The 22,187-nt window shown below is 37.8% G+C and overlaps 1 protein-coding gene across 3 annotated transcripts in view; it reads left to right on the forward strand.

Moving 5' to 3' along the window:
- Window positions 1-22,187, forward strand: part of Dpit47 (DNA polymerase interacting tpr containing protein of 47kD) — a 231,963-nt gene that overhangs the window by 139,357 nt on the left and 70,419 nt on the right. For all 3 annotated transcript variants that reach the window (XM_090389624.1, XM_090389626.1, XM_090389625.1), the window contains one exon: window positions 972-1,028. In XM_090389624.1, coding sequence (XP_090245750.1) covers window positions 972-1,028 — 57 coding nt within the window. The remainder of the gene's footprint in view (window positions 1-971; window positions 1,029-22,187) is intronic.

Genomic DNA, 22,187 nt, shown 5'->3' on the forward strand with positions numbered 1-22,187 from the left:
TGTCTGGCAATTCATCATTATATTCTAACTTGAGGGAATGGACTTGCCATAACTACTTGTCAGCAGGGGGATGCTGACTGTATGAAAACTTTGGCCACAACAGTATGGCCTTTTAAGTTCCGAAATAATAGGACTGGTTATGATTGGCATCTTCCAGATGTCTCATTACTCTTGAGAACTGAAAACTTCATTGTGGGTTGGGACTACCTTCGATAGCTACCTTCATAAACTGCCTCCATTTTTCTGCAACTGCGGCTGTGTACTGCATGAATGTAGTCAGATGTAGACTATGAAGACATTTAAAGTTGATCTTACTGATCATCCTCCACTGGTGACCATGTAGACTTGCTTTTCCTCTGATGGATGTCTACTCTCCTCTAAAAACCCATCTTATATAGCAAAAAATTTCATAATTCCAGTTGTTTTGCCACCTTACACAGGGCTCTTCTTTTCATAAGAAAATTTTGAATGAAAACGGTTATCATTAAGATTGAAATTGGCCTTTTTTTGTGTTGGAAAAAATGAATTTAGTAGTTTTATTTTTACTGCAGATGAGTTTGTACCAAGATGGAGAATTGAATACAAAAAAACCCTCTCCCCTGCACTCCTTCTTGCCATAATCTGGTAAGGTACAGCAACATGATTTCTTTTGTGGTTGTACTTTTAAATTTTTATGGATAATATATAAAGAAGCATCTCTAATGGTTATCATTTATAGTTGAAGGGAAAAGAGTCAGATGGTTTCCAAGGTACAAGATGGCTTGAAGTAACTGAATGTGTATTTCGCTACCCCAAGACCCCACTAAAGGAAATGATCATGTCTCATTGGATAATTAAAGTTATCATTTACTATCTAATAAATAATAGTGCTTGAAAAATTAAATGAATATAATTATTAGTTTCATATTTTTTATATTCTGTTTATTCCTTATTATGATTTTATTTATATTTCTTAATCATCCTTTTTCTAGATACAAAAAGATAATGCTCATCTGAAAAATCTGATGGCAAAGGTAACTGATAAAATGGTGTGTATTAACTTTTGTTTTTTGTGTTGTTAACTTTTACTAGATTTTCAGCTTTAGAAGTATTGGAAAAATGATACAAAGAAGTGCATAGCATCAGCCGAAAAAAAAAGAAAAAAAAGAAAAGAACTTTTATCTACTTCATTTGCCTATCCCTCCTAATAATATGTTCAATCCCTTTAAATTTATCCATACTTTCTACTTTCACAACACTAAACGGAAGGTTATTCCTCTTAAGCTGAAGGCAAATTTCCGATATGCCCCTTGCCTGATTTCCAAACCTTTATACAGAATTGCCCTATTTCTTTATACATTGAAATATTGGTTTCTCCCCCACTCCACTGCAAAAGGTCCTGTACGCCACTAAGATAACCACGTGACTTGTCCTAGCAGCTTGTCTGTATTTCTGGCGGCCACCACCAAATACTGGAGGATGCGGAAAGGTCAGGGAATGACCACAGCATATCCCGGAGCAATATGGCCTTGGTTGCTAATGCTCCTAAAAAAAAAAAAAAAAAACCAAAAAAATCAAACTGCATTTCTGAAACAATTTTGGCATGCTGTGCAATTACCTCGGGTAGTTTTCCTAAATGACTACATCGAGTTGGTGCTAACCATTACTTCTACCACCCTCATCAGCATCATTAATAAATATCAGAAACTGTTAGGGGACAAAGCACTCAACCCTCTGGGACCCCGCCCAACCATTTTGGGGGGGGGGGGACTTTTTGACATACAAATTTTTTTTTTTTTTTTTTTTAGGACATGTTAGCATATGTGTCCATCTGGATACAATAACTACACTCCTAGTGGATGGGTTTTTATGAAATTTTATATTTGGCACTTTTAAAGAGAGTTGTAAAACCATTTTAATTTTGATTAAAATGAGACCAAGAAATAACTAGACAACTGGAAGATGGATTTTCCTGGAATTTTGTATTTTTCTCTTATAGAATAATTTGTCCAGCCTATCCAAATTTCATTAAAATCAAACCAATATAAATCCAGCAATTATTTTTTTTTTTTTTTTCATACATATATATAAGCTGTCCTGTATAAAATGTATTTTTAGCTGACATACTAAGTATTCTGTTGCCATGCACTGGTTTGAGGAATGAATGGATTTCAGATGCACAGAAATTAAATGTTCTCAATTTGTGCATAAATGTCATTTTTATTTTAATATGTTTTTTTGTCATTATAAATCATGAAATATTACTATTTGCTAATGCAGTTGAAATGTAATGTGCTTCATACATTAAGTAATTTCAATTTACACACGTACACAAGCTTGTGTGTAATTTACAAATGTTTACGGCCCCAAGTGGCAAGCATTTCTGTGGCCAAGCGATCTGCTACTTCCTAGAGCAATTTTTCTAGAGTGACTGAACTTTTCCTTGTTTTACTTCGTTTTATAAGTCCTTTTATTAATTAGCTCTACTTTTTAAAAGTGTAAAAAGAGAGCCAGGAAAAGGAAAGTACCTTTTTCTTTACTCTTTATTAGTTTACTAACCATACTAACTCCTACGCTTGGCCACAAGCGGCACTGCTTCTGCCTCCCTGTGTCAGGACCGGTAACCTGGATGGAAAAGCTAATCCCTAGGGTGGAAAGGAGCTGACATGCATAAAGAAAACTATCCAGCATTAGAGCCTTCGAGATTGTTACAATTCTGATCAAGGTAATGCACAAAGTAAGTGCTTAAAAAAAGACAGTGACCAACCAGAATATCCAACTTTTCTTATTTGTTAACTAGTCAACCAGTAAGTAAACTCTCCATTTATGATACAAAGATTCCTAGAAAATGCAGCTGGATCACCTAAAATGGTCAAAAGGTTACAGTCATGGGATTTACTAGTTGAAATGACACAGTCTAAACATTCCAAACTGTTGTTAAAGCTTACAACTTTTGGGGGAATTCCTGTTAAAATCTCTCCCCACACAACCCTAAATAGTTCCAAAGGTGGTGTTTCTGAATGAGATCTTGAATGTAACAGAAGAGGAGCTTGTGCAAGAAATAAAAGATCAAAAGGTTGTACAAACTAGAGGAATTTTGACTCGTAAGGATGGCAATCTCATTCCAATCTGTAGTATAATACTCACTTTCAATACACCAAACTTACCAAATACTGTTAAAGCCAGTTATCTAAATTGCCATATCTGCTCCTATATTCCAAATCCAATTCACTGTTATAAATGCCAAAAATTTGGACACTCTCAGGCAATATGTCAAGGAAACAATGTATGCCCAAAATGTGGATCCCAAGATCACTTTCAAACAGATTGTAATGCAACATCTCCAGTTTTCCCAAATTGCAAGGGGAATTATCCTGCATATTCCAAAAATTGCGAATTATGGAAGCTGGGGAAAAAAATACAGAAGTTTAAAGTTGAACATAAAGTGACTTATCAGGCAGCAAGACGACAAATAGTGAAAGACACTCCAGCACATACATGTGCAACTGCTACTAAGAATTATCGTTCGGTTGCTACTCAAACCATTGATTCAATTCTGCCTGACAAATCGTTTGCTGAATGGGCTATAGCTCAGCTCTTCAGCCAGCTTTAAGCAAAGCAATAGAGACCAGACTTGTAATATCCCAATTTCCATCCCCTCTACTAGTGGCATCAAGTCCCGAAGTGAGATCAGTATGGCAAAAGAAGAATCCGTTAATAAGAGCCAAATTAATACTGCAGAAATGGACATAGATGACAAAACTCAAGAAGAACCTATATTAGAAATTTATGTTGAAGGAGACATGGGCACTGGGCATCCTACGTTTCCTAAAAAAGATTGCCATAAGCGTACTGCCTCTAAAAAGCAACCGGATCATCCTCCCACTAAAACTAAATAATGCAGTGCTTTTTACAATTGAATTGTCGAGGAATACTTACTAATACAGATGAACTTTATGACCTAATCCGAGATTTCAATCCCGCAGGAATTGGTTTACAGGAAACATATTTAACTCCACAAGTGACTCCCTCAATAAAGAAATGTACTTTGTACAGGCGTGACAGGAATGTAGCAACTGTAGCCCGTGGAGGTGTAGCAGTCTTAATATCCTTTACTAATCCGTCTAAGTTGCTGTTAGAATAGAACTTGGAATAATTTTATGTTTTTTTCTATTTATCTTCCACCGAACGAAACATATGTACTTAGAGACTTTGATGAGCTCCTTGCCCAGATACCATCTCCTGTGTGTTTGATGGGTGACTTTAATGGACACCACCCATTATGGGGAAGTCTTCATATGGATAAAAGAGGGCAGCCAATAGAAGCATTACTGGACACGCACAGTCTAACTCTGCTGAACACTGGTGCACATACTCGTGCATTTTCCCACAGGAAATACTTCTGCATAGATCTAATTATCTGCTCTCAACCCAAGTATACATTGGGCAGTATTGGATAATCCACACAACAGCAATCATCTTCTAATTACTTGTAATTTCCAAATTACCTCCCCTTATCTGGAAACTTGCCAAAGCTGGAAATTTACAAAGACAAACTGGATAAAATTTTCCTTAAGTGCAGTTTTAGATAAAAACTTCATTCAAAATAGTAGTAGTATTAGTGACATGTGATGCAAGAAAGCAAGTGTATGAGCTTATGCAGCATCAGCCAAAAAAAAAAAAATAGAAAAGAAATTCACCTTTCTTTTTGTTATATATATTGCATTCTTTACTAACAAACTAACCCTTATAACCACTTGGCCTCATTGCGGCACTGCTCCTGCCTCCCCGTGGCAGGGCCGGAAACCTTGGCAGAAAAGTCTTCTTGCTAAGGCAAAAAGGAGCAAACCTGGCAAATACAGACCACATTCACATGGAAAATGACAACCCAAAGAGACTGAAGACTGATCGGATGGGGCAACCTTGCCCATCTTTCTTAATCTTTTGGGACCAGTAGTTGTAGGTGACTCTATTGTCAGGGAAATGGGAAACATGCTTTGTAAAAAGGATAGGTGGAACAGGACCAGGGTATGTCTGCCAGGGGCAAAGGTTGATGACGTTGTAGAGTGGATATCATCTTTTAAAGGCACAAAAGGTGATATAGTTGTAAGTTGTACACGTTGGCACAAATGATATTAAGAGTAGCAGACCGGCGGATTTAATTAACAAGTACAGGTCACTGTTGAAAAAAAGCCGCGAATTAGGGTTGAATTTGAAAGTGTCTGCAATTCTGCCCAGACACGATAGGAGGGAGTATATGATGAGAGCCCTGTCGATCAATTCGGCCCTGGAAAGATTGTGCAAGGCTCAAGGGGTAGAATTTTTTTCAGCCTGGTCTGTACTTGTTAACAGAAGAGACTGCTTCTACAGGGATGGTATACACTTAAATAGAAAGGGTGCAAGAATGTTAGCTGATGCTATCGAGGCAGTGTTAGGTGGGTCGGAAAACTGATAGATTGGGGGATACACAGTCTAACATATACAGATACACAGACACGCACAGTCTAACTCTGGATACACAGACACGCACAGTCTAACTCTGCTGAACACTGGTGCACATACTCGTGCATTTTCCCACAGGAAATACTTCTGCATAGATCTAATTATCTGCTCTCAACCCAAGTATACATTGGGCAGTATTGGATAATCCACACAACAGCAATCATCTTCTAATTACTTGTAATTTCCAAATTACCTCCCCTTATCTGGAAACTTGCCAAAGCTGGAAATTTACAAAGACAAACTGGATAAAATTTTCCTTAAGTGCAGTTTTAGATAAAAACTTCATTCAAAATAGTAGTAGTATTAGTGACATGTGATGCAAGAAAGCAAGTGTATGAGCTTATGCAGCATCAGCCAAAAAAAAAAAATAGAAAAGAAATTCACCTTTCTTTTTGTTATATATATTGCATTCTTTACTAACAAACTAACCCTTATAACCACTTGGCCTCATTGCGGCACTGCTCCTGCCTCCCCGTGGCAGGGCCGGAAACCTTGGCAGAAAAGTCTTCTTGCTAAGGCAAAAAGGAGCAAACCTGGCAAATACAGACCACATTCACATGGAAAATGACAACCCAAAGAGACTGAAGACTGATCGGATGGGGCAACCTTGCCCATCTTTCTTAATCTTTTGGGACCAGTAGTTGTAGGTGACTCTATTGTCAGGGAAATGGGAAACATGCTTTGTAAAAAGGATAGGTGGAACAGGACCAGGGTATGTCTGCCAGGGGCAAAGGTTGATGACGTTGTAGAGTGGATATCATCTTTTAAAGGCACAAAAGGTGATATAGTTGTAAGTTGTACACGTTGGCACAAATGATATTAAGAGTAGCAGACCGGCGGATTTAATTAACAAGTACAGGTCACTGTTGAAAAAAAGCCGCGAATTAGGGTTGAATTTGAAAGTGTCTGCAATTCTGCCCAGACACGATAGGAGGGAGTATATGATGAGAGCCCTGTCGATCAATTCGGCCCTGGAAAGATTGTGCAAGGCTCAAGGGGTAGAATTTTTTTCAGCCTGGTCTGTACTTGTTAACAGAAGAGACTGCTTCTACAGGGATGGTATACACTTAAATAGAAAGGGTGCAAGAATGTTAGCTGATGCTATCGAGGCAGTGTTAGGTGGGTCGGAAAACTGATAGATTGGGGGATACAAGGACTAATAGATTAACAGTACCCACTGGCAGAGGTGAAAGTGATTCTTGCACTGCTTCTATTGGAATGAGCAGCAGCCTGGAAAATAAGATGCAGGATATTTTAGAGACTGCTGGGAATCGTTGGGGTACAAGTAAACACATGGGTTGTGTTAGGGTAGCTAAGAAAAAGAATAGGTGCATGTATACTTGCATGTACACCAATGCTAGGAGTTTAGTAAATAAATTTGATGAATTTGAGGTATTGCTCAAAACATCAAAGGCAGATATTGTGGGGATTTCAGAGAAGTGGTGTCACACAGATATAAGGAATGCAGAACTGGAATTTGGGGAGTACAACGTCTACAGAAAGGATAGACTGGATAGGAAGGGAGGAGGGGTTATGCTATTAGTTAAGAAATACATAAAATCCAAGGAAGTGAAGCCAGTCGACATTGCTGGACAGTGCAGTGTCGAGTCAGTTTGGTGTGACATAAGCATTGGGAGATCAAAATTGAGAGTAGGAGTGTGCTATAGGCCTAATGACTCTGATGAGTATAATAAGAAACTGTACAGGGAAATAGAGTGGGCCAGTAAATCAGAGAGTCTTATAATGGGAGATTTTAATTTCCCAGATATTGACTGGAATTTGGGGGCTGGTCACTCACACACTAGCAAGGCTTTTGTGGATTTATTGGATGATTGTTTTCTACATCAGCATATTCGGGAGGCAACTAGAGGGAGGAATGCTCTTGATTTGATTATCAGCAGTGATTCTTCATGCATTAAGAATCTGCAGATAAATGAACCACTAGGTGGCAGTGATCACAGTGTGCTGAAGTGGGATTTACTCAAAGAGGTAACTACCATTAGGGGTAAAGGGAAGGGTTATTGCTTTCGTAAAGGCAACTACGATGGACTGAGACAGTATTTAAATTGTATACAGTGGGACCAACTGATGATGTTACCAACAGCAAATTCAAAATGGGAAGCATTCAAAGAACTTATCTTGGAAGCTACTAAGGTTTACATACCAACTAAGAAATATTGTTCAAGGTTTAGGCCTAAATGGATGTCAGATGAACTAATGAGACATATGGCAGAGAAGAAAAATGCATGGGATACATACAAATTAACACGTGACACAGAAGCCTATGATAGATACAGGTTGGTCTGTAACCAAGTTACAAAGGAGGTTAGGCAGGCAAAGGCAGATTACGAGAAATCTTTGGCAAGGGATGAAAAGAAAAACAGCGAAGAGTTCTTTACTTATATAAACTCTAGAAGGAAGGGGATGAATCAGATTGGTCCACTTGATATTGATGGGTCAACTGTTGATGATCCTGCTCAGGCAGCTAACAAACTGAATGAATATTTTGCATCGACATTCACACATGAGGAGTTATTCAGCGAGGGGAATGCCAGAGGTGTATGTAACTCTGGCAGTAAGCTAGAGAATCTTGTAATAACTGAGAGTAAAGTGGAGGAGAAATTGTTGACGATAAATACAAGAGAGGCACCTGGGGTGGATGGGATCTATCCAGTTATATTAAAGGAGGCAGCAAAGGAAGTAAGCCATAATTATGAGAGCTTCCTTGGACTCATGGGAAGTACCCATGGACTGGAGATTAGCATTAGTAGAGGCATTTGATACCTACCACCAAACTGTACTTACTCTTTAAAAGATCTTGAAGACCTCTTTATACAGATACCTCCACCTCTCTGTATATTAGGGGACTTTAACGGGAACCACCCATTATGTGGCTCTCCTAAATTGGATAGACGGGGCCGACTAATTGAAAATTTTTTGGAGGCACTAAATCTCACTATACTCAATACAGGTGCACTGACACACGTACGGCCCCCAGCAGGACACACATTAGCAATAGCTCTCTCAATTTGTTCACCAGTACTAGTCCCAACCATAGAGTGGTATGTAATAAACGATCCCATGGGCAGTGACAACTTCCCAATAGTATGCAACTTTCTGAAAGCAAAGACTCCTTCAATTCAACCCTGCAGAAAGTGGAAATTTGTCTGAGCAGACTGGGCAAAATTTCAGTCATCAATCGACCTTGATGAGGAAAAAATCTGCCTCCAGCATATTGATAATGTGACAGATAACATCACATCACATCTTCTAAATGTGTCTAAAGACACGATATCACTATCAAATCCGCTGGGCCGAAAGCATTATAATTACTGGTGGAATGACAAATGCACCACAGCAAAGAGAGCAAAAAATAAAGCCTGGAATTTGTTTCGGCAGTGCCCGAGCACAGTCAATCTCATTAATTATAAGAAATTAAGGGCAAAAGCATGCTTCATACAAAACCAAGCAAAGAAAGAATCCTGGACCCGTTTTTGCATCCAGTTTTCACAGGAATACTGATCCCAAAATAATATGGAAAAAAATGAGACAGCTGTCTGGTAAGTTTCCTACCATACCTTCTCCAATCCTCTCCTGGAATGGAAAAGATCTATCTAATCCTGTAGATATAGCCAAATGCTTTGGTTTGGGCAATATTTTTGCAGAAATCTCAGCAACATCAGCCTATACTACCTCATTCCAAAGAATTAAAAACATTAAAGAAAAGCATGGTATTAATTTTGAAACTTCCCACCTTGTCACATATAATAGACCTCTGCAATATTCTGAACTGTTACATCTCATTAAACAGCCCGCAGTGGTGATGCTGGACCAGATGGGATTTATTATGTCATGCTACAACATCTTAATGACAAAGCTTTGCACCTCCTCCTAGTCTTTTACAATTGCATATTTTTAGAAAATGTTTTTCCAGCTACTTGCCATCACTCTACAGTTTTGGCATTCCTGAAACCTGGAAAAGATCCATCCAACCCCTATAGCTATAGACCCATATCTCTCTCAAGCTGCCTCAGTAAAATCCTTGAGAAAATTATCCACAGAAGGCTCGTCTGGATCATTGAGTCAGAACAACTAATGAGCCATAGTCAATATGGCTTTCATCAAAACTGGTCATGTATAGATCTTATGGTCAAGGCTGAATTTGCCATCCGTAATGCTTTTGTCAAACATGAACATCTAGTAATGGTTTCAATAGACATAGAGAAGGCATTTGATACCACCTGGAGGCATGGTATACTTAGTGATCTTTACTTTCTCGGACTACGTGGCAACCTTCCTATATTTATTAAGAACTTCTACATACTAAATCATTTCAAGTTCGATACCAACGTGCCCTCTCTTCAACTTTCATTCAGGAAGAAGGTGTTCCACAGGGATCAGTATTGAGTGCCACTCTTTTTGCTATTAGAATTGATTCCATCACCAAACAGCTTCCAAACACAATTGAGACTTATCTGTATGCAGATGACCTTTCCATCTCCTGCCATTCCCAAAACATGAGATCTATTGAAAGACAGCTTCAAATATCACTAAATAAAATACAACAATGGGCCAGCCTCAACGGCTATCGACTCTCTCAGCAGAAAACAACTGCAATCCATTTTTGCAGACAACGAAAACTTCATCCGGATCCTGAACTTTAAATTTCCAATGTGTCCATCCCAATCGCTACTAACATCAGATTTCTAGGATTAATCCTTGACCACAAATTAAATTTCCTAGATCATATTAAAAATGTACGGACTTCCTGTCTGAAAAAGTTAAACATACTCAGAGCTTTATCCGCCCAAACGTGGGGTGCAGATCTTACCTCCCTGCTTCGGTTGTACAAGGCATTAATCAGATCCCGTCTCGATTATGGTGCTCCCATCTATGATTCTGCCAGAAAGAGTGCATTATGCTGGCTTGATCCTATTCAACACAGTGCTTTGAGAATTGCAATTGGTGCGTTCAGAACGTCGCCAGCACATAGTCTCTACATTGAAGCTCACGGGCCCCACTAATTTTACACAGGAAAACACTGTTACGGAAATATGCTGTCAAGATACAAAGTTGTGCCTCTGATCCCATTTAGTCATACCTTTTAAACCCACTGTTAGAAAACCTATACAGAAACAAACCCAGCATAGTTAAACCAGCTGGTCTTCGCCTTCTTGAACTGGCGCAGGTTTGGAATATTTCCATCCTTTCCGTACAGCAGATACCAACCTTTACTCAACCGCCATGGGCTCCTCCTCCTCTTCAAACATGTGACACTTACCTCTGCCAGTGGAGAAAGAATATTTTGCAAGCAACAAATGTCAAACAAATTCATGATGTTCACATTCAAAGATATATTGATTTCTACCAAATTTATACAGATGGCTCTAAATCTAATTCAAATGTTGGAGCAGCTGGAGTGTTTTCAAATACAGTTGTATCAGTATCCCTTCCATCAGAATTTAGTATCTTTTCTGCTGAATTATATGCAATAAAACTTGCTTTAGAAAATCTCTATTCTGACTGTTCTTTAAAATCTGTTATTTATACTGATTCCCTCAGCTCAATCATGTCGCTAAGTAATTCCGAAGATAAAGTTCACCCTGTTCTAGATGAAATCAGAAGCTTGTTACTACAAATCAAAAAACGCCACCAACTGGTCACTTTTTGTTGGATTCCAGCCCATTCCAGTATTTTAGGCAATGAACTGGCCGATAAAGCTGCAAAAAATCCAACTACCTTAGATTTGACCAATATCCCTGTTCCAGCATCAGATTATGTACTAACCATTCATGCTGCTTGCCTATCACAATGGACAGCACTCTGGCACTCTCAGACTAATAATAAACTCTTTCAGTTTAAACAAGATATGAAAATTTGGTGTTCCAGTGTCCGTACATCAAGACGAGAAGTAGTAGTTCTTTCAAGGCCAAGAATAGGTCATACTCATCTGACACATCTTTATTTACTCACAGGAGGTGATCCACCACAGTGTACACATTGCTCTAACAATTTGACTGTTAGACATATTCTCATTGGCTGCCCCTACTATAAACAACACAGAGCTTCATCCTTGATCTCACTGATAAATAATCATAAACGAATAACTCTTGAAAATCTCATTGGTGATAAGGCAAATATTTCTGAATTTTTTGACTTCCTCAAGCAGACTGGACTTTTTAATAATTTCTGATTTCAAATTTTCTTTTGATTTTATGGAAATTCCTCATCTCTTAAAATAATAAGTGAATAGGCACATTATAGCCATAGCAGCTTATGTGCCATTAAGCTCCATAATAACAACAACAAATCCCTGCCATTTATCATCCCATTGCACTAAAACTCTACTGTTTCCAAAGTAGTGGAGGAATTGAAATCTATTAACCACTATACCCAGGATTCCTAACCCTGGGTATAGTGATTGACTTTTAGATTATCTCAAAAGTTTTTCATATGTTCAATGATCAACAGTATTGGTTTTGTCTATTTTGATCCACAGGTAATAATAGCATGACTTACGTTACTTATCTTTGGACAAATTCAATGGAAAAATTTGGTGAAACTTAAGCAGTTGCTCCTAAAATTTCTAAGCCTTTTTGACATGGTTTCCTTGATGGTCTTCTAAATAAGCTTCCATCTTATGGTTTGCCTTCTGGTTTTTTTTTTTTTTTTTTTAGTTGGGTTGCCAGTTTTCTCTCTGACTCATTGTCAGAGAGAAAACTAATAGTATATAATAATAGTATATTTTTTATCACTTTTCCAACTTCTGAACAAGTGGTGGCATTTTGCTGTTTTCCTACTGTAGTGTAAGTAATTCTTCAATGGAAGGAAAGAAGACCAAGTTAAATTCAATCCATGTTTAGACGATTGAAATCCTGTCTCTCAGTCCTGTCTATTTCTGACAAATCAGTCTGCTACTCCCATGCTCAGATTTCTAGTCAAAATTACATATCTTTATTGGCAATGTGTGGCACCATAAAGAGTCTTTAGAGGTGGAAGGCTCTTGTAGAAAACAGGATAATGATTGTGATTTCAGTGAAGAATTCTCAAGCAAGTCTCCACATTTCCCTAATGTCAAGAATTACATGATTTTATTCGGGATGTAATTCTCACCAAATTTAGAATGCTTTTAACACCTTGTATAGAAAAATAGTGGAGTTTATTGGATTCTAATGTCATGACTCAGGTGGAATTGGTTTTAGGAAATTCCTATATGAGTTATGAGTTCATTGCTTGTATAGCCCGTAGCATGTGTTCAAAGGACAATTTAGTTGATAATCTAAAGTGTGCCAATTTAAAATTAAAACTTGGTGTCTTGCTAGAAGAATTTGAGTCAAAGAAATAGGTGCATGCCCTAAAGACAGATGCAATTGTGGGAGCTCATTAGGGGCTCAAGATTCTACCTAGTAGTCTGTTAAGTGAACCTCGTATAGTCCTGGAACAGAATAATCAAGTGCATATTGCATTGGTTCAAAAGAATTTAGTTTTTTTGGGGGGAAGGAGGGAAGATTCCATTGTCAGGGAAATAGATAACATTTTTTGTAATGAGGATAGTGGATGACCAGAACCAGGTCATCTGCAGAAAGCAATGATTAATGATATCACCAACAGATTGTCAGATTAAATAAAAATTATTAAATTAAAATAAGGTGTGGTAAAAACTGCAGCCATCATCAACCCACTGCAGAATGGAAGCCTCCTCAACAATTCATGGTGAGGGAAAGTAGCCAGCATCAGATATGGGTGGGTAATTATAGGTCCAAAAAAGGGATAGAGCAAATATAAAAATTCAAATCTGATGTTAGCTAAAAGTAAAAATTGATACATGGTCAGGTACTTCATCAGGGAACTACACCTGATCATGTATCAAGGACTACATTTCTGTGCTTGTCCATACCTGTGGAGGATAAGCAAATTTAAGAAAACTGAGTGAAAACTAGTTTCTCACTGTTTTATTCTTAAATTTGCTTATCCTCAGGTATGGACAAGTATAAAAATGCAGTCCTTGATACATGATTGGGTGTAGATACCTGATCATGCATCAATTTTTACTTTTAACTTTTTTTTTTTTTTTATGAAAACCCCAAACACGAGAGGTATTAGAACCTATAGTACTGGTACCATGCTTGGGTTGGAGGTTGAGAAGACGAAAGAAAATATTTGTTGACATTGGACTTTAACTGCTGTAGACTGTAATTTTCGGGAAATACGTATGAAGGAAGGTTGTTCCAAAAAACAGCAGTTGAATGAATAAACGAGGATAATGAAAAGTTGGTTCAGTGAGTTTGAAGTTATACAGTAAATGGATGTTGGCTGGTGGTGGCACGTGTTCGGACTGTTTTGAAAGAGCGAGCAGGAATTATAGAAGCCAATTCAGAAGAACAGTACCCGTGGAACTATCTGTAGAAAATGCATGCAGCAGAAACAGTACGTCTATGAGACAGCAGGTGGAGAGGCTGTTAGAGATGAATCATTAATTAACCTAACTGCTCTCTTCTGAATGGAATCTAGAAGCCTGAGAGAGGTTTTGGGGGCACTGCCCCAGATGTGGGAACAATATTCCATTGTAGGGCGGATTTGCAATTTGTACAGAGTGAACAGCTGTTTGGAAGTAAAGTAAAGGCGAGAGCGAAAGAGAAAACCAAGATTTTTAGATGCAGAGGAAGCAATATTTGTAATGTGCTTGTGCCAAGAGAGGTTAGAAGTCAGGTTAATACCCAAAAGAGATATATCATTTTCCCTAGAAATCGGAGTGTCACCAAAGATGAGCATAGGAGCAGAAGAATCCTTTTTGTGAGATATAAGACAAGACTGAGTTTTAGAAGGATTGAAATCAACTAAATTGTCTTTGCCCCACTGGAGAATTACCTGGAGATTGGCATTTAAGGAATTGGTAGAAGATATTTGAGAATTTGAAGCTGATTGAGCAGGGCAGGGTTTCTCAAAGTGGAAAGTTGAATGCAATGTGCTATCATTGGCAAAACTATGGATAGGATTTCCAGTCGATGGAAGAAGGTCATTAATATACAAGAGGAAAAGAATGGGGGAAAGAACTGAACCCTTGGGGGACACCGGCATTACTGGAGAAGTTAGAAGACAGAGATCCATCTACCATCACCCTCAGTGAGCGATCAGAGAGAAAACTGGATAACCAATTACAAAAAGCAGTTGGCAAACCATAAGATGGAAGCTTGTTTAGAAGCTCTTTATGCCAAACATGATCGAAAGCCTTTGAGATGTCAAGAGCAACTGCTTGTGTTTCACCAAACTTTTCCATTGAATTTGTCCATAAATGGGTAACATAAGCCAGAAAAACACCAGTGGATCGACACAGACGGAATCCATACTGGCAATCCTTGATCAGACAAAAGGTTTCTAGGTAGTTTAAGAGTTGGCAGTTAATTGATTTATTATTATTATTATTATTATTAGCTATATGGTGCAAGGAAGCCTGAGGCTTATGCTTCACCAGCCAAAAAAAAAAAAAATTCCCGAGTTACCCTGAGAGAGAGAGAGAGAGAGAAGTAGAAGGTAATCACCGAGAAAGAGAAGAATGATGATATCCAGCTCAGGATCCTGGGTGTGCCAAGCCCGTACTTTTCCATTACTTTAAAAAGAGTAGAAGTAATTGCAATGGGACAATAAATGGATGGGAGGGATTTGTCACCCTTTTTAGGAACTGCTGGATGTGAGCAAATTTCCAAGCAGAAGGAAAAACACCTTTGGAATAAGAAAGTGAAAAAAAGCGGGAAAGAGCAGGAGTAAGTTCAGGAGCACAGGTTTTGAGAACAAGTGGAGAAATACCATCAGGACCTGGAGCTTTCTTAGCATCAAGATTCGTTAAAATCCTTCTGACATCCTTTTGATGGAAGACCACATGAGGCATTGAATGGAACATGTTGGGAATGGTGGGAGGTGTTTTATCAAGATCATTCATACATGAATTTGAAGAAAAATGGGATGCTAGCAGGTCAGCTTTATCCTTGGCCGAAGTGACAACAGAATCATCTGATTTTGACAGGGGTGGGAGCAGAGATGGGCAAAAGTTGCAGCCAATAGCTTTGGCAAGAGACCAGAATGCTTGACTACCATTAGGGCAAGAAGCAAGTTTTCTACTCTTAGCCTGTTCAAACTCTAGTTTGTACTGATTAATAACTACTTTACAATTGTTGTGAGCTTTGCTGTAGGCAGAAAATGAAACTGAAGAGTTAGAAACAAGCCAATTATGATATGCAATTGAACAGCCTTCTCTTGAACAGCCTTAGCACATTTATTGGAAAACCAAGGTTTAGATAAAGGACGAGATTTTAAAGTGGAGTGAAGGATTAAGAATTCCATTTCTACAAGAATAATTTCACTGACATGATCTGAACAAACGTTGGCATCAGAAGTTTTGAAACAGTAATCCGACCAAGGAAAGGAAAAAAAGAAATCTCGCAGATCATCCCATTTTGCATTCTTGTAATGCCAAACAATACGAGGTTGGGAATAGCCATGAGATAAAGGCTCCATTGGAGAAGAGACAATCACCAAGTTGTGATCTGAGGTGCCTAAAGGACCACTCACTTCGACCGTGTACTTAGAAGTGTTGTTTGTGAGAAAAAGATCAAGTGAAAAAGATTAGTATTGTCCGATATTCTTGTAGGTAAATGAACAATCTGTGCAAGGTCATTAGTAATTGCAAAAGCCTCAGCATCTCGACCAGCTGGGTCAGTGTGACTAGAAAACGGAAGACAGCTGGGGTTGTGAACATTAAAATCGCCAAGGAAAATTACCTCACTGTTAGGAAAGTTGGACTGGAGAAAATCAAGTTGCAAAGAGAGGAAGTCAAAGTGCCCCAAGTGATTAGTGAAGTTGGGAGAACATTAGAGACAACAGATGAATTTGACACAATGAGGTAGAGAGATTTTAAGCCAGAGAATATCAAAAAGAGGAGATTGCAAATTGCCAAGTCTCTGACAGGGAATATCGAAACGGACATATGTACAAGTACCACCTTTGAGGTGAAAGGAATCATACAGCGAATAGTTTAGGCAACTGAGATGAGCAGTAGTTGAATCAACCTATAACTGAGATTCTGTCAGAAAAAGTACATGGGCTTTGGCAGACTGCAGGTGGAAATGGACATCGTTGAGATTAGAATTGAGACCATGTGTATTTGTGAAATGAACTAGGAAGTGTTTGGGAAGTTTAGATCTTTTCGCAGATTAGCTTACTCTATTAGTTTGACAATTCGTGCGTGGTGTATTCAATAGTAAGAAAAAGTGGGTGGGACTTGCTGTATGAAGGAATGAAATTTTGGATATGGTGTATACGTGGTAAGAATATACCCAGATCCTTGACAATTCCCCCCCTCGCATGCACACTATTAAGAGTCCCTCCAGTCACTATCTGGCGGCCGACCGGGCTAGCCGAGTGGGTAAAGTACCTGCCCGGCAACCCAAAGGTCGCGGGTTCGATTCCCGCCTCGGGCTTGGATCAAAGTACTGCAAAAACCTTTGGAGGTGCAATATGGCCACAGAAGCCGGTGCGCCAACAACTACCAAATCAAAAAAAAGTCACTATCTGGCAGAGTAGATGTAGCAAGATTATACACTAGCTAAGCCTCCTAGAGAGTTACCAATAAGTTCGGTCCGTTGTACTAACTAGTGGCCAGCCTACGAACACCATTTTAGAGCTGTACCCCCGAAATGTAAGGAAGATTGGATCTCGACATGATGTCCATCATTACCTTAAAATTCATTAATCATGCTGCATGATGGAAGAGATGGGGAAAGGTTCTCCAGAACTTAGCTCTGGAGACTAAACATGGGTTCCACCACTTCAAGCCTCCAATAAGCAAAGTGGTGGTATTGCATGGGTTGATCAGAGTCATCTACCACCTAGTATTGCCTGGTAACAAAGAGGGATGGTATTCCTCCATGTGGTGTGGGTGTCAACACCTCGACCCGTACTTACGTTGGTTCACACCTGTGTGGTCACCACCCACCATGTGCTTGTGCATGAAGGTTATACCCAGGATTATTAACAGTCCCACTATTGTGAAGGTGCAAGCAGAGGATTTGGCTGTCATAGACCATCCGGACTTTGCCGAAATTGGGTCCACTTGACTTGAATGTCACCCAAATATCAGTTCCATCAGCGTTTTAGACTCCCAGGCAGCAAGTACAGCTTGTCTAGCATATCTGAAAGAATATCTGTGACAACCTGAAGGACCATCAGATCACTAACATCAGATTTGAATTTTATATTTGCTCTAACCCTTTTTTTTTTGTACCTATAACCAAATTTACCCACTCATATCTGATGCTGGCTACCACTCCTCATTTTAATTTAATCATTTTTTGCATTACAGTTGCCTTCTCACTAATTGGCTTTTCAATTCAGCCTATAATTTTGCTTAATTCATTATTCTTTCTCTTTTTCACACCTTCACTACTTAATTTTTCTGCTATCCTTCTCCTATTACTTTTGGCATTTTGTGTAATTTTTGCTTTCATCTTCCCTTTTTTTTTTTTTTTTAACAGACCTATTAATTCCACCTTGCATATATAATTTTTTTAAATTTTTATCTCTCTGTTGCCACTTTTTAACCCAATTTACTTATTTCATATTTTATATATATATATATATGTATACACACAGGTAGCCCTTGTTTTGCACTGGTCCGATTTGCACCGATCACTAACCACAATGCCATTTTTATTTATTTATTTTTGCATTTTTTTTTTTTTTTTTTTTTGCAAATTTTTTATAAATTGAAAGTTTAAAATCTCAGACAAAATTTATCGGCATCATACTGTGCTATGCACTGTTCACATGATTTACAACAATGTGAGACAATCAGCAATTGCCGCATCCATATCAGAAAAGAGAAAGATTCCCACCCTCAAAGTAACCACTTGTGGATGCAGGTAGTAAAGGTCCATGCGATGAACCATTCAGTTGGTTGTTGTTTACGCTATTTACACGTGTTGGAAATTTATTACCCTAACATTTTTATTAATTGTGCTATTAATAAATTAAATAATAATAATAGTGATATCCATGTGCAGTTTTTGCCAGTCGTGTTATAATAAAGTTTTTAATTCAATAGAATAAAGAGATGCCATGTCTGGTAAAAGAAGTTCATTGAATCAATGCAAAGTGGTAGGTAAAATTTTTGGTGCCCAGAACCTAACCCTGTGATTTCCAGTTGACTCCATTATATAAAGGGTTCCATTTACGCCTGTCCCCCAGGAACCTAACCCTGACATAAATCGAGGGCTACCTGTATATGTATACAGTAGACTCTCAATTTTATGGGATAGAAGGTAAAAAAAGTTCCCAGATAATCGATTTCCTGGTTAATCCAAAAACACAGTAAGTCCCCGACATATGTAAGCGATACGTTTCAAGACTTCTTATGTAAGTCGAGTTTTATGTAACAAACTTGGAAATGAACAATAAAATTTTGCTGCTATATCCCTGATATGCCAAAATTACAAAAACCACGTAATATCCTCAGAAGAATGAAGAAAAATAGTTATATATTTTTAATTAGTTCAATTAAAAACTTTATCCTTGGGACAGCGGTGAAGCAGCCAGGGTGGCACATAAGAAAAGAAAACATAAAAGGAAGAAAAAAACGCATGTTATTGTACTGTAAAAACTGATTTGTATTTCGTAGCCTTGGTTATTATAGTTAATTTCATTGGTGCCGATCACTTCGCGTATTGTCTTGCTACTTTATTATTGTGTGTTCACCATTGCCACTGACAAATCTGAATTTCTCGTGATACTTGTTAATGTTTGGCCATTTTCATACATCCTCATTATTTTAATTTTTTTTATCCAAATTGATCGCTTTCTTTTTCTTGGTGGATTTACTAGTAGTGCTGTCACTTATTCTCTTAGTCAGCACCATGATAACAGTCAAAATTAAATTTTCCGAAAAGAACTTCACAGGGTTAAGGCAAAAACTCACTATTATCATCCCACACGAGCTCACATTTTACTAAAGCACATTTCTGGAGGTCACTGCCATAAAACAGTAAAAACAATCTGCAGTTTCCGGGTTACTGAGCTTTTCTGTTAGTGCAATTCATTATAAACGGGTAGTAAACTCGATCTTATTGCATTTGCGATAATACCGATAGCTGGAATTCTGTGGGGTTTTATGTTATTACGGTGAAATCTTCAGTCATAAAAAAATATATATAAATAATGTAAGTCTGAAGCTACGTAAGTCGGGGACTTACTGTATTGAAAAATGTTCAGCAACCTATGTAAAAAATGTGGTGATAGATAAAAAACGAAAAACTTACCATGTACTACTCGCGTGTCCAATACATGAGTAGTATAGTATTGGACACGCATTTATTTTTTATGATGTTGATTTTAAATCTAATAGCTTCCCTTTATTTTTTATAAGGTTGCATAGGGTTTGGTCACCAACATTATAATGGTTCATTAGAGATTTAACGGATGCACTGTTTTCAAACTTTTGAATAATTTCAAGTTTTTGTTTAATTGATAGCACAACTCTTGCGTTTGCCCATCATTTTCGCGATTGCTAAACAAAAAAAAAAAAAAAATAGTTACTATAAAAAAAATTCCATCATCCCTGACATAAATAACGAAACAAAATTTGTCCTTTAGTGGTGCAACAGAACACAACAATTGATGCAGTGCATTAAAACAAACTAAACATTTGGTCTCTCTCTTTTTTTTTTTTTTTTTTAGCTGCGGGTGTGAAGATAGTGGAGGTTGCAAGATAATAATATCCCAATGACAACTTATAACGCTGCTTTTTGTCGCTTGTTTACGACTTGCAAAACATCTGTTTATACCTATTCTAGTTATTACTTGAATTTTATGATTTCTGGTTGAGTTTTTTTTTTTTTTTTTTAATTTGGAGTTTGTGTCCTGGTTTATGTGATCCTGTAAATCGAGAGTGTTTTTTATATATATATGGGCCTGCAAACTTTTTTTGATCTTTGAAAGGGTCTGTTGATCTCGGTAGTTTGGGAACCACTGAATTAATCAATTAACTTTATTAATATTATTAATTTTCATTGTTAATTAATTAAATCGTATTTTAAGGGATATCATGTCCCAGACTAGAGCAGCAAAGTAATTGCACAAAGTAGCAGGAGTGCTGTGGCTCTGAGGAGAACCAAAGGGAGCGATTCTCCAATGCATCACAGCCTAAAAAATGTGCAACTTGTGAAATGTTTGCAGACCTTTCTAGAACAGGACATGATCTAGCCAAGGAGGATGTCATTGTGTGTGCTAGATGCAGCGAGCGTCAAGAAATTAGGTGCCAACTCAGTATTTTGATGGGCATCTATGAGAATTTGAAGAGTTTGTAGATGCCCTCGAAGGAATTAAAATGGGGACCCATCAAGCTCCCAGCTGCCCAACTCAATGCCAGAGCTCACTCTTGTGCATCAGACAACACAGCTGCAATCTTCCTGGCAGACTGCGTTAGTTATCGTTGGTGATTCTATTGTCAGAGAGACGGGAAATATATTGTGCAAAAAGGATAGGTGGAATAGGACCTGGGTATGTCTGCCATGGGTAAAGGTTGATGACGTAGAGCAGATGTCATCTTTTATGGGCACAAAGGGTAGTATCATTGTACAGGTAGTCAATGTTGAAAAAAAGTTGCAAGTTAGGGTTAAATTTGAAAGTGCTTGTAATTCTGCCCAGACACCATAGGAGGGAGTATATGATAAGAGCCTTGTCAATCAATTCAGCCCTTGAGAGTGCTGGTTGAGTCCTTTTGTAACCTTGTGCTGTTATGCTCTTTGCAAGTTTGAGTCCATACATAGCCTCAAAAGTCATATGTTAGGTCAATATATATATATATTAAATGTAATTTAATGTCATGGTTACAGTTGATGGAAAAATAAAAACAAAAATGGATAAGCAAGGTATGACAAATGCACCAAAACGTGCAAAGCAGCAGTAAAGGATGCAGAAGTATATAATATGTAAGAATAGATAAGACTGATAAAGTTTGCATAGATGGAGATGAAAATTATACAAAGTGCCAAGGACTAGAAGCGTAAGGATAGTAGAAAAAGAAGTAATGTAGATTTGAAAAGGGCAAAAGAATGTTAATATCCTAAAATTTATAATGAATTAAGAAAATTATGGGCTGAATTGCAAAGCCAATTTGGAGGTGAAGGAACTATAAAGTAAAATTATTAATACTGAATGATTAAACAAAATAAAGTAAAATAACATAAAGGTGGTAAAGCTGTCATCAGAAATGGGTGGGCAAATTTAGTTTTAGGTCGAATACAGGGAAGGCAAAAATGCAAAGTCTGATGTCAGCGGAAGTAAATATTGATACATGGTTAGGTATTTCATCAGGGGACTACACCTAACCATGTATCAGGAACTGCATTTCTATACTTGTCCATAACAGTAGAAGAAAAAGTTAAATAAAGCCAAAAAGCACAATTAAAAAAATTTAGCACATTCTTTTACAGTATGGACAAGGTAGTCCCAACGCAGTATCAATGAAATGAAAATTATTAATGTAAGGATAAGGTTAAAAAATATATAATTAAGTGTTTTCAGAGTGGGGAAAAAGGCTTTGAAATCTATGTAGATTTTTGATTAAATATGGAAAAATATTTTAGTGTTGGAATTTTGTGGAGATTAGAAGAATTAAAATAATTTAGTGTTGGAAAATTAGAAGAATTAAAATAAAT

Source organism: Mastigoproctus giganteus, chromosome 2 (genome assembly GCF_048544385.1).
Source record: "Mastigoproctus giganteus isolate SK-2022 chromosome 2, ASM4854438v1, whole genome shotgun sequence".
In the NCBI taxonomy this organism is placed as follows: Eukaryota; Metazoa; Arthropoda; class Arachnida; order Uropygi; family Thelyphonidae; genus Mastigoproctus; species Mastigoproctus giganteus.